Source organism: Chinchilla lanigera, unplaced genomic scaffold (genome assembly GCF_000276665.1).
Source record: "Chinchilla lanigera isolate Chin_1 unplaced genomic scaffold, ChiLan1.0 scaffold00092, whole genome shotgun sequence".
Classification (NCBI taxonomy): Eukaryota; Metazoa; Chordata; class Mammalia; order Rodentia; family Chinchillidae; genus Chinchilla; species Chinchilla lanigera.
Genome location: NW_004955493.1, coordinates 3145398 through 3158971, shown reverse-complemented (window position 1 = coordinate 3158971; position 13574 = coordinate 3145398). Strand labels below are relative to the sequence as shown.

Sequence of the window (13574 nt, the reverse complement as noted above, 5' to 3'; positions counted from 1 at the left end):
GAGGTCCCGGGGACGCCGGGCACCGCCGCCGCCCGCCCTGCAGCAGCGCCCAAGCTCCGCCCGCCGCGGACGAGGCTCGCGTTCGCACCGCTCACCTCATGTGTGTAAAGTGCACGAGCAAGTGGGGCGCGGTGAACGAGGCCCGCGAGCCTCAAGCCCTCCGCAGCGCCGCGGGGAGAGACCCGAGCCGCTGCACCAGCGCCATTTTCTACACCGACCCGCTGCCGCCGCCACCGCCGCCGCCGCAGGCCCCAGACCGGAAGTGAATGCCCCGCGCGGAAACCCCTTCCGGGGGCGCCGCGGCCAGCGCCAAGATGGAGGCCCTAGCAACTAGGGCCGCAGACGAGGCGGGCCCTTGGCAACTGAGCCCCGGCTGGGCGTTGGGCAGCGGGCCGGAAACCCCCAGAGGTCGTGCCTGCAGGCGCCCGCCGCCCGGGGGAGGGCTGAGCCCCCGGCCCAGCGTTTCTCGCCGCGGCCGGGTCCAGTGGGACTCGGCTGCCTCCCCTCCTCCTCCTCCGCCTCCTTCTTTACTGCGACACAAGTTTCCTTCCCGGCCGCCGGCCCCTCCCTCGCCAAAACACGCCAAAAAAAAAAAAACAAAAAAAAAAAAAAAAAAAAGAAAGAAAGAAAACGAAAAAAACCCGCCCAAGCCGCAAATTCCACCCACGCCGCAGCAGGGTAAGCCCGCGCGGCTTTTGAATTGAGCCACTGCTAATGATTTTTGACCTTGGTGCGGAGATCCATCCTCTGCTCCCGCGTCCTCCCGGGGTGGAGCAAGGGGACCCAGCCGGGAGCTTGAACCGCGCTTGGGGCCGCGGGACTGTGCGGGCCCTCGGACCCCGCGATCGCGCCTGCACCAAATCCGGCTCGGGAAATAATCCGCCGGATTGTGGGGACCCTAGGGCCCCGCGATCGCGCCTGCACGAAATCCGGCTCGGGAAATAACCCTGGCTTTCTACAGATATTTCACTGTCCAGCTAGTTCAAGTCACAGCGTGGACGGTGGTGAAAAATTGTAAACGGCCAACGTGTCCAACGCTACCGGCATGTAGTAGGATTCCGTGAAAATGCCGTCGAGGAAGAATACCTGCCTGGGGGAAATGGTTCCGAGCGAATCGTGAGAAAGCTGGCTCCACAGTAGCTCACACAGAAGTATGTTGACACACTCAGATGCATATGTTTGTACACACAGTAAGATACATGTGTGAGCCTGGCGGTGGTGCATGCCTGGAATCCCAGCACCACCGAATGAGGCTGAGGCAGGAGGATCGCAAATTCAACCACTGCCTGGGCAATTTAAGGACTGAAGGAAACTCTGCCTCAAAATTAAAAATTGAAAAAGGAGTGTAGATGTGGTTTAGTGCTAAGGTCCTGGGCTCAATCCCCCCTACTTCAAAAGAAAAATTTTAATTAAAAAAAAAATATATATATATATACCCATATGTAGATACAATAAAAAACATACTTGTAGGTAGATACAGTAATATGTGTAGATACAGTTGTGTGTTCATTCCATACTGTTGTTGTCCTTGTGTTTGTTTTGTTTTGTTTTGTCTTTTTTGAGACAGGGTCTCACTTTGCAGTTCAGGCTGGCCTTGAGCTCACTTTGTAGCCCAGGCTGGTCTCAAACTCACAACGATCCTCCTGCCTCAGCCTCCCGACTGCTGGGATTACAGGCATGCGCCACCACTCCGGGCTTCTCCTTGTGTTTGTAATCTAAAGGAATTTCTTCTTTTTGCTTAAATCTCTTCCCCTTACCTTCTCAGAATGTCACCATGGATGATGTTATTTTCCTTTTTTTGGTGGTTTTGTTTTGAAGCCCTTCTGTTGACTTATATTTATTTTCTTATTGGTGTTTGGGGTTTTGAGGAGTTGTGGGTTTTTTTGTTTTTTGAGGGGGATGATTGTTTTTGTTTTATTTTGAGACAGGGTCTTGCTATGTAGTTAAGGCTGGCCTGGATTCACTGTGCAGCCCAGGCTGGCCTGGAACCTGTGGCAGTCCTCCTGCCTCAGCCCGCTAAGTGCTGGGGTTACAGGTGTGCGCCACCACACACGGCGCTTGCGTTGACTTTAAAACATGCTCTCATCTCTCTTATGAAACATAAGCAAACTCTCTCTGGGCTCTCAGTTCCTACCTGCTCTGAAAAAGATGCGTGGTAAATAAATGAATGACAGAAGTGTGGAAAAATAATAAAATATATGGATCAAAATGTTAAGATGCTACTACACATTTTCCTTTTTTGGTATGTTTTGTTTTCTTTTAATTATGTGCATGTAAACACTTTTTAGGAAAAAAATCAGGTTTACGAAATGTAAGGTGCAGCATCAAATAAATGAAGCATTAAATAAATGCTAATGACATTCCTTTTCCTCCCTTCATCCTCGAGCTTGGTCCCCATACACATATTTTTCCTTCTGTGATCTTTTCTGCCTATAAGTTACATTACAGTATTTCTTTGGGAGTTAAAAGTGAGCATATATGTATGACACAATATGCTTTCACAAAAAAAAATACGTGCTTTCACACCAGGTTTATGAATAATTTCCCAAAACAGCATAAGGCAATGGAAATAGCAATATTTATCAACATTTGCACAGCTGTTAAGATCAGCTGGCTTTCTTATTAAATTTACTTAGGCTTGACTAACTCGGCAGTTTCCGGTTGGGGCATCTTTGCTATCATCTCCAGCGTCCAGTTTTGGGGTGTCACCCTGGACACACTGGTCTCTCTCTAGAAGAAATGTACTCTGTCTCTCTCTCTGGACTGACGATCAGATCGACTTCCCACTGAGCTACACCCATCCCTTTTTCTATTTTTTATCTTGAGACAAGGTTTTGTTAAATTGCCCAGAAACATCAGATCCTCCTGCCTCAGCCCCCTAGAATGCTGGGATTACACCATCCCTGGGTTTTAATTGTCTCTTACTTAATTTTGATACACGAGAGTATGTCAAAGAAGAATAATCACGTAAGACCAGCACTGACTGATTCCTTACCGAGGACCCACTAAGGGATCGCCTCTCCTTATCCTTCCTCTGTACCAGAGGATCTGCCTCATTTCTCCTGAATATTCACCCTTCACCTTACAGACTCCAGCCATTTCCTTCTAAAAGCAAACAACAGAAAACTCCTTGGATGCCTCATTCTTATCCAGCTGCGTTTTCTCTGATCTCCTGGGCAAAGCTTCTTGGAAACGTGTTCTACACAAGCTACTTCCACTTGCTTGCCTGCGTTCCCCAGCCGTTTAGCCTGACTTCCTGAGCATCCCCCAAACTGCTTTTATCCCACATGACCTTGAAGGTCACAGATGGCCTCAAAGCCACCAAACTCGGTCAAGGCCACCAAAGTCGGGTACCATTTTCTGATTTGCGTGATAGCTGCGTTTCCCACAACTGACCACTCCCTCTTTTTAAGAGAGGCTCCTTCCCTGACCATCCTGGCTCTGAATTCTAGATTCCTGTTTACCTCTGCAGCCGTTGCCTTCTGTGTGTTCACTGCCGGAATCTCCAGCTTTATATCAAAAAAATGTTGGCGATCCCCAAGGCTCTGTTTCAGCCGCTAGCTTGCATTCTCTTGGTGATGGATAACATTTCCCATTCTTTTGTATTTCACTACTATCCAGCTGCAGGGGCTTCCCACATTTCACCTGTGCAGCCCAGAATATGGAAGTGCTGGTTCACCCACCAAATATTTACTGAGTACTTGCTCTGTTCTGTGCATGGTACTGCACTCTGGTTCTCTGGCACTAAGGGAGAACCACATTAGCGGAATAAGTCTAGTATGGAGTAGGGGTTTCTGTTTTATTTAGTTATTATTTTCTGGTACCGGGAATCACACTCCTGACCTCGCACTTGCTAGGCAGGCGCTCTGCCGCTGAGCTGTATCCCCGGCTCTCTTGTTTGATTTTTTGAAGCAAACTGATAGTGTCTGTTACACACTAGAGCAAGTGCACAGAAGGAAAGAAAACAGAGGAACAGAACACAGATTCTGTGATCAAAATTTCCCTTGACAGTGGAAAGCTGCACCTGAGAACTGAGGAACAGAAGGAATGCCAGAAAAGGGCCTGGGGGGCTGGGGATGTAGCTCAGTGGTGTGCGTGCCTGCCTGGTAAGCGCAAGGTCCTGAGTTCAAGGCCCGGTACCACACACACAGAAAAAGATCTCGGGCTGGGGGTTTCATTCGCAGGCCATAGTTCTGGAGAACAACAGGCCTCACGGTGCTTCCACCTTTACACCTGCTGGACCCACCATGCTTATTCCACTTGCACAATAATTGGGAACAAAACGGACACGAGGCCCTGCACAGGAATACCGAGGCTGCACAGACTTGGGTAGGACTTTCCCTTCGCTCCTTGGCTTCTCCGTTTTCGGTTCCCGAGGTTGCAGAATGGAAACATTCCCAACCGCTTTTGCTGAGCCGGGTAAACGATTAGCGTCCTTCAGAAACGATGTACTTGAAAGCAAAATTATTTTCTGCCAAGGGTTTATCTAATACTGTCATGAGATGTGTTGTTTTTAAGCAAATCTCACTGATATTTTTACTTTTCCTTTTTAGTTTTAGCTTTTACAGTGCAAAGGATGTAAATCACAATCTTGTGGATGCTTGCACACCTTCTGCCACTGAGCTGTGCCCCCCCTAGCCTAATAGCTTTACATTTAGAAAATTTCCACAATAACAGATAAACACAAATTGAAAACATGAGCATGGATAAGATACCCTGCAGAGTGTGCGCTTATTTTATTTACGTAAAATGCATTTATTAATATGTGCCAGGAAGGCCCTGTTCTAAGTGATTTGAAAGTATTAACTCATCGTTGTCTCCTCACACCCTCTATGAGATGAGAATATCATACTCTTTGTGGATGACAGTAACTTGTCCACAGTGGCGTGAATAACAAATGACTTAAAAGTTTTGAAAAGTTGGCTCCAGAGCTCACCTCGTTTACTGCTACACTGTAGATCTGTTTTTCCAGCCATGCGCTCAACCTGGTACTTTCTTTTGATAACAAATATTTTGTAACACCCTTACTATTACACAATGATAATCATAGAAAATATAATTGGCCAAGACAGAGCCAGGCGTGGTGGTGCACGCCTGTAATCCCAGCACTCGGGGAGGCTGAGGCAGGAGGATCCTTGTGAGTTCGAGATCAGCCTGAACTGCACCGCGAGACCCTATCTCAAAAAGACAAAAAAAAAAAAAAGTTGGCCAAGACACAATTTCAAAATACAAATATAACGATTGTTATGATCTACTGTGTGCTCCAAAAGGATTAACCCACTGACGAGTTAATGGCTGACCGTGCTGTTAGGAGGAGGACACTGGTTGAAGGTGGGCCGCTGGGGGTGTGGCCCAGAAGGGTGGAGGATTTTCTCGCCTCCAGCCCCTCCCTCTTGCTCTGCTTGCCGGCTGCCTTGGGGTGAGCAGCTTTCCTCTGCGTGCCCCTCTGCCATGCTGGAACCATCCGACCATGGACCGCACGCACTGAAAACCGTGATCCGAGGAAATCTCGCTTCTTTAAGTCCTGGGTATCAAGTACTTTGTACCAGTGACAGGAAAATAGCTAATAAAATAACATAGCTCTGAAATAAAGGAGAAATAAAAGTAACCATGAAGAGATAAAATGCCTTCCCCTACGTAGATACTTCAGAAGATTCAGTGATGTAGGCATCCCCGAGGGAAGCCGGACCAACAGAAACATTTCAACCACTGCTCCAAAGCCCTGGAGACTGGAGGTGAAGTACAGCTGCTCCTCTGTAGTCTACAAAGATTGGTCCCAAGACCCTCCCCTAGATCCCCCCCAAAGTACATATATGCTCCAAGTCCTTTGCATAAAATGGCGAGTATTTCCCTGTAATTCCCTACATCCTCCCACGTCCTCTAAATCATCTCTAGAGGACTTATGCCACCTCATACAAAGTAAATACTATACAAATTGTCACACTGTTATTTAGGGCGTAATGATAAAGAAAAAAGTCTGTACATGTTCAGTATAGATACCATTTGTTTCTGAACATTTCTGATCTGTAGGTGGTTGAAATGGAAGATGTGGCTGGGATACAGCTCAGCGGCACAAGCACCTGCCTGGCAAGCGCAAGGTCCTGAGTTTGAATCCCGGTACCAAAAAAAAAAAGAAAAGAAAAGAAAAATGGAAGATGTGGACCCCACAGACATGGAGGGTCAGCTGTGCTATTTTATCGAGAACCATTGCTCTGGTGCAAGGAAACAGCTAAGGAGTGACTCCTGAGGAAGTCTGGTAGCCCCACGAAGAAATCAGCAAGGCAGGCGGGAAAACAGGATCCGCGGGCTGCAGTGCAGCACGCAGCCAGGTGACGGACTGGTGTTAGCACTGCCCGTCCCGAAGGGACCCCAGTCAGTGGCGGAGCGTTTCCACGCTTCCTGCTTGCAAGTGATTTTGTCTCAGATTCGTTTCCTGAATCTTCCCTTCCTCTATTTCTTCCCCTCTACCTTCTGTATGCTCTGAAAACGTCACCTTATCTTTTTCCCTCTTTTTTGTTACAGTGAGATCGCTTACAAACAACAAAATGCGCACAGGTAAGCTAACAATGTGATGCACTGGGGTAAATAAACCCACTAAGGTAACCACCACCATCATCGGTATCGAGGACACTTCCGTCATTCCAGAAAATTCCCCTGAGATCCTTCTCAATCATATTTCTTTTTTTTTTTTTTTTTTGAGACAGGGTCTCGCTATGCAGTTCAGGCTGGCCTTGAGCTCCCTTTGTAGCCCAGGCTGACCTTGGACTCACAAGGATCCTCCTGCCTCAGCCTCCTGAGTGCTGGGATCACAGGTGTGCGCCTCCACACTTGGCTTCAATCCTGTTTCTATCCCCTCCCCCACATGCTTGCCCCAGGAAATTACTGTTGTGGTTTGTACGTATCACCGTAAATTAGTACAGTCCGTCCTAGAAGCTCATATAAACGGAGTCATGGAGTATAAGCCCTTTGCCCTGGTTTCTCTTGTTGAACATGGCTCTTGGTGAGCCATTCGTTCTGCTGCCCGTACCCAGCGCATTCCTTCTTATTGCTGAGACGTATTCTGTCCAGTGGATATACTCAGTATTTGTTCACTTAGCCTCCTGCTGATTGGCAGCTGTGCTCTGTCCAGTTCGGGGCTATTTAGCAGAAAGCGACTATGAACATTCTTGTGTAAGTCTTTTATTTTTGTATTTTTGAAAACAGTGGACATACGCTGTCATTTCTCTTGGATAAGTAAGTACCTAGTGTTGTAGTTTAGATTGTGTGTGATCCCCAGAGGTCATTATGGTGAGGGTTTGGACCCCAGAGTGGAACTACGGGAAAGTGGTAGGACTTTTAGGAAAGAGGTGGGTGGGACAGGAGGTCTCCTGTTCACCGAGGTGTGTCCTGGAATTGTATCACGGGACTCTGGCTCTTTCTCTTCCTCTCCCTTCTCCACAATGAGGTGAATGGTTTTGCTTTGCTTCATGCTCCTGTATAACGTACTGCCTCAGGCTGGGGATATAGCTCAGTGGCATAAGCGCCTGCCTGGCAAGCGCAAGGTCATGGTTCGATCCCCAGTACCAAAAAAAAAAAAAAAAAAAAATGTACTGCCTCACCACCGGCCAGGAGACAATGGGGCCAAGCAATCATGAGCTAAAATCTCCAAAATTGTGAGTCAAAACAGACCTTCTGTCTTTATAAGTTGATTATTGCAGGGGTTTGTTACAGTGCTGGAAAGCTAACACACCTAGGATAGAATTATTGGGTCATAGGATAAATGTATATTTGTATGAAAAACAATAAAGTATTTCTAAAAGTGCTCGTACCCAGGTGTCTTCCTAACCACGTGAAGGATTCCAAGGCCCCACCCCCTCTGCAGTGTTGCATTATGAAGTGTGATCGAAATATAAGATGAATACATAATCTTTAAAAACTGTTGCAGTAAAAGGCACGGGGCATTCTCCCTCTAAGTCCCCCCCCACCCCCCTTCAAACACACTCAGCCCAGCGTTCCTGCCGCTTTCTGAAGCAGTTCTGGAGTCCCCTTTCGTGAGTGTCTTTGTAATATATGTGGCCAAGAGTACATTGACTGCTGCTGCCCGGTCATCCAACAGAAAAGCAGGCTCGTGACAGCACCGTGGAGTGTCCTCAGCCACCACATTCACCAAACCCGGCACCGTCTGACTTCTGGCTCTCACCAAGGTCAGAGTGATCGTAGAAGATGAAAGTTCTGAATCAACTCAGGACACCGAGGCAGCCATGACCGCACAACTAAAAACACCCCTGACAGCACGTCCAGCACTGCTGCAGAAAGCGGCAACGACGGTGGGATAAGTGCGTGGAAAGGGGAGGAGAGATTCTGAGGCGGCAGTTAATGGCAGTGAGTCTTTCACGCCAACAATTTTTAAAACTTTGAACATTCATCATACTTTCCACCCACACCTCACATTTCTTTCCTTGAGCTGCAGAAACTTGTCTCCATGCAGCACCCTTAGTTATTTCTCTTGATCATCTTAATCTCCAGTTTAAAGTAATGCAAAGAGCCAGGCATGGTGGCTCATGCCTGTAATCCCGGCACTGGGGAGGCTGAGGCAGGAGGATTGTTGCAAGTTTGAGACCAGCCGGGGCTACAAAGTGAGCTCAAGGCCAGCCTGAACTGCACAGTGAGACCCTGTCTCAAAAAGACAAATAAATAAATAAATAAATAAAATGATGCAAAGATTCTCAGGGCTCTTAATTTAAAACTGAATATCTTCAATATGGTCTCCAGCGTTTCCCCAGGGTTACCCGTAATCGCTCTTGCTTGCTCACCATGCTTAGGCAATCCGAGACTCTTCTTCCATTTCCCAAAGGTGCCCCGTCCTTGACCCAGCTTGCACCTCTCTCCTTCCATCTAACTTGCTCAGGAAAGATGCTTCTGACCACCACTGCTCTGATCTTCCTGATCACAGGTTCTAAAAGCCTCCTGTGGTTTTCATAGCACTAATTAAATTTGCAATAAAAATTCCTGTCATTTGTTTAATCTTTATTTCTCCCGATTCCTTGTGAGCCCCTGGAGAGCAAGAGCCATGTCTCCATTGTTTGTAATTACATCTGAACATTTAATGCAATGCCTACTATATCTTAGGCCTCTTAGTAGTACTTAGGTGAGATAGTCTGCTTATCTCACTCTATGTAAATATCCACACCACCACCGAAGTGTGCTTTCTAATCAAATCTGATCAGCTTTTGCTGCTGTGCAATGTTCTTGAATGGCTTGAACGGCTCTATAGATCCTGCACGGGGTTGGGGGGGTGGTTAGCAACATCCACAGTGCTGCAGCCCACAAGTTGTCCCCTGCTCTGTAAAGGAAGCCCAGATAAACCCAGTTACTCGCCTAGCTGGGCCAGTTTGAGTCACTCTTTGGAATTTTGGTCACCAGTCATTTTGGAAGCACATATTTCTTGAGGTCTCACCTGGAAATCCAAGCAACAAGGGTAAAATGGGTACTTCTACCTTTTATTAGGTCCTTCAGATAGTCACTGCTAAAATAATCAGTTGGGGGCCAGGGATATAGCTCAGTGGCATAAGTGCCTGTCTGGCAAGCCCAAGGTCCTGAGTTCGATTCCCGGTACCCCCCCAAAAATCAGCTGATATGCCTCTGTTTTTTCTCTCTTCACTCTCAGTCTACAAATTTTGGTAGAGAAATGCAGTGTTAACCTTTCTTTTTTTTTTTGAGACAGGGTCTTGCTGTGCGGTTCAGGCTGCCCTTGAGGTCACTCTGTAGCCCAGGCTGGCCCTGAACTTGCAATGATCCTCCTGCCTCAGCCTCCCGAGTGCTGGGATTACAGGTGTGCGCCACCATGCCCAGCGCATTAACCATTTTTGTATTTAATTTTTTACAGTACCCAGGGAACACTGAGCTCCGTCCCTGTCCTTCTTTAAACTTTTATTCTGAAACAACATCTTGCTAAGTTGCCTAGGCTGGCCTCAAACATGCGATCCTCCTGCCTTGGCCTGAGCACCTGGTGTATATGCAAGGCTGTTTAATGATTCTTGTATGTACTCACCAACTGGAGGATAATTTGAGCATTAAAATATATGATGGAAGTAAAAAGCGCTCAGTATGATAGGAAACCATATGTCTCCAAATAAAATAAATAAATGCAAAAACTTATTGTATTAACTCTTTAAATTCCTCCCTCCCTCATTTACAGTTTGAGGAAGATGAGGGCTTCTGTTTCCAACCAAGATAGAGTAAGTAGAGCCTCCAGAAACAGCTAGAAATATAGACAAAATTGGCGAAGCAACAGTTTGAAAACACTAAATATGGCGCAGTGGAGTACAGTGATGTCTGAGAGACGGGAAGCACATGAGGTGGGCTGTGTGACCGACTGAGATCATCGCTCGTGGGCAGTTCCAGGGAGTGGCCCAGTGGTGCGGACAGTGCTACCCAGGAAGAGTGGTGCTCCTGAGTTGGGGCAATGTAGCCGGTAGAGGCCAAAGTGGCTGCAATTCATGGGTCAGAAAAACAGAGAGAGGCCAGGTGGGATGGCGCACGCCTGTAATCCCAGCACTTGGGAGGCTGAGGCAGGAGGATCATTGCAAGTTCAAGGCCAGCCTAGGCTACAAAGTGAGCTCAAGGCCAGCCTGACCTGCATAGCGAGACCCTGTCTCAAAAAGATGAAAATAAATAAATAAATAAAAAAGAATAACAGAGAGAGAGGAACTATACAGAGTGGGCCTCTGACATCTACAGAGGCCATGCTCGCGTCTTTTTAGCTAAGAAATAAGCCGTGCACATATATCGGGAAGCTACTCAAGCAGGGAAAGAACCCCCCAGGAGGATAAGAAGGAATAATATATGACATTCATAGAGAGTTCGGAATAGTTTATGTCCTCGTCAGCCCGAGCAGAATATTCTTATAACTCAGGAATCACCAGGTGGAGTACTCAGGAAGGTTTTGTGTCATTAATGAGACAGAGTTGCTCTGAAACCACACTGCCCTGGTCGTACCTGTTCCGGTTTGATCTTAACTCTTACCCCCAAGAGTCCTGTGTGCAGGCTTGGTCCCAGGGGACGTCACGACTGGAAGATGGGGGACCTTCTGACAGGTGTGTCCTAGTGGGAGTAAGTTAGGTCCTCGGGAGCATCCCTGGCAGGAGATACTGAAACTCGAGGTTTCTGTCCTCTCTCTTTTTGCTTCCAAGCCCCGATAAGGTGAGCAGCTTCCTCGGGCCTGTGCGCTCCACAATGATGTTCTGTCTGACCCGAGGCCGGAGGGTAACAGGCCGCGTGACCATGGGCTAAACCCTCCAACACCAGGAGCCAAACCAACTTTTCCTTCTTTCAAGTTGATTCCCTCAGATCCTTTCTCACAGTGGACGCTAACTTGTGAACACGCTAACAAAATTTGGAAGATATCTATAAAGGCATCAAACTGTTTTCAAGTAACTTAACAATATCCCAGAGTGAATCTCAAGAACCTTGATATGAATAAAATATATTCAGAACCAAATAAGGTAAAATTAAAGATATCTGCCATCCAATAAAAAGTTGCCAGGTAGTGGGTCGGGGGTGTTACTCTAAGGTAGAAGGCTTGGCTAGCACGTACGAGGCCCTGGGTTGGATCCTCAGTACCATAGCAAATAAATAAATTCAAGATTTAAAAAATATAAAAGATGACTGAAATGAAGAAAAAATTAGTTAAAATTCAACCAGATCCTAAAATTAGAAGAAAATAATATTAAAATAGCAATGATATCTGTATTCCTTATATTGCAAAAGTTAAGAACCAGGTGACTTTTTTAAAAAGACCTAAGCCGGGCATGGTAGCGCACGCTTGTAATCCCAGCACCTGGGAGGCTGAGGCAGGAGGATCATCGTGAGTTTGAGACCAGCCTGGGCTACAAAGTGTGCTCAAGGCCAGTGTGAACTGCATAGTGAGACCCTGTCTCAAAAAGGCACACACACACACAAAAAAAAAAAACCACCTTAAAAAAGACCAAAATCAAACTTCTGAAGCTAAGAAGAACTATAGATTCTGAGAAGATAAAAGAAAAAAAAAAAAAACCCAAACAAACAGAAAAGACAGAAAAAACCCAAAATGTGATAAAAGATATCCCATAAGTTTAAATTTCAAAAATTTATCACAGTAAAAGACACTTTGCCATTACTCCCCTCCAAAATACTCCCTTTTACTTTAAACACACTTTCCCAGCATTCCTGCCACTTTCTGAAGCGTTTCTGGAAGTTCCCTTTCATGAGCGTCTTTAGTTAAATGTGAATGTGCTGTCCTGACTCAGGATGTCAAAGCAGCCACAGCGGCACATTTCATAGTCATTTCACTTTGGGGAAGATCCAGAACTCTCACCGGGTCATTTTACTCTGTGTCAGATCAGGTGAGTAAAGTGGGTGAGTCACGCCTAATATTTTTGTGAGCCTGCTTTTCCACTCAGCAGCAGGATTTACAGTATTTTAAATCAAAGCTTGTGTCTTAGTTACCTTTCTTGTTGCTGGAACAAAGTACCCAGGATCCAAGGTTAGAGGGGGAAAGGTTTACTCAGCTCACAGTTTGTAGAGGTTTCACTCCATCACTGGCTGGCTCCAAGGCAGAGTGGCACAGCAGGGGAGCATCACAGAGGAGAAAAAGTTCACGGCAGGCAGAAGGTAGCAAAGCAAGCGAGGGACAAGACAAGCCTCTTTTTGACACTTACATCCAAGTAGCAGGACTTGTGCAGCGCCAAACCAATCAGCGGACTGATTTAGTAATCACACCCTTAATCCTAGCATCACACACTCTAGATTCAACCATCTCTGAGAAAGCCCCCCTATGATACATTCGCTTTGGGGGACATCTAGACACAAGTCATAACGCCTTGTAAAGACACACAGAAGACAACTTTCAGAACTGCTTCAGAAAATGGCCAGAATGATGGGATAAGTATGTTTAAAGTGAGGGGAAGTATTTTTTAATTACTTAACTTTATTGGTACATTTTAGGTATGCATAATAATCACATTCACCATAGGGAATTTGTATCTGTACATAATACATCTTGATTCCTTTTGTGTCACTCCTTTACTCTCCCTTTAAACCCTGTTCCTCTCCTTATCTACGAAAGCTTTCCCCGCCTTTTCAAAATTCCCAACCCCACCCCAGTTACCCTGGGGAGGTAGCATTTTGAAGGGGATTAATGGCAAAGTTTTTAATGTAATAATTTAAAAAGTATAAATCATTCACTATATTTTTTGACCCTGCTGTGTACTGAATGGAACTAGCACAACAGACATTGAAGAATGAAAAGTCAGTAAACCTGAAGACAGCACTAGAAACTAGTTAAAATGAAATAGATAATGGGGGGCTGGGATTTTAGCTCAGCAGCGCAGCACCTGCCTGGCAAGTGCAAGGTCATGAGTTCAATTCCCAGTACCGGTAAAAAAAGAGATAGTGGGAGAAAACTAAGCATAAGTTTTAGATGACTAGGTCACCATGGAGCAACTTACAAGCCTCACATATGTGGTTTTGGAGTCCATGAAGGCCAGAACAAGGAAATAGATGAAATATTTGAAGAAAGAAGAGTAAAAATGTTCCCCAAAGAGATGACAGCCATC

General features: G+C 46.3%; 1 protein-coding gene across 6 annotated transcripts in view; it reads right to left on the bottom strand.

Moving 5' to 3' along the window:
• Positions 1-13574, bottom strand: part of Tnrc6a (trinucleotide repeat containing 6A) — a 186634-nt gene that overhangs the window by 84697 nt on the left and 88363 nt on the right. Inside the window, exon 1 of one of the 6 annotated variants that reach the window (XM_013504799.1) lies at positions 96-188. The exons of the other annotated variants lie outside the window; for them this stretch is intronic. Within the exon in view, the coding sequence (XP_013360253.1) occupies positions 96-100 (5 nt within the window). The 5' untranslated portion in view covers positions 101-188. Of the gene's footprint in view, positions 1-95; positions 189-13574 lie in introns of those variants that run through there. 6 annotated transcript variants of the gene reach the window in all.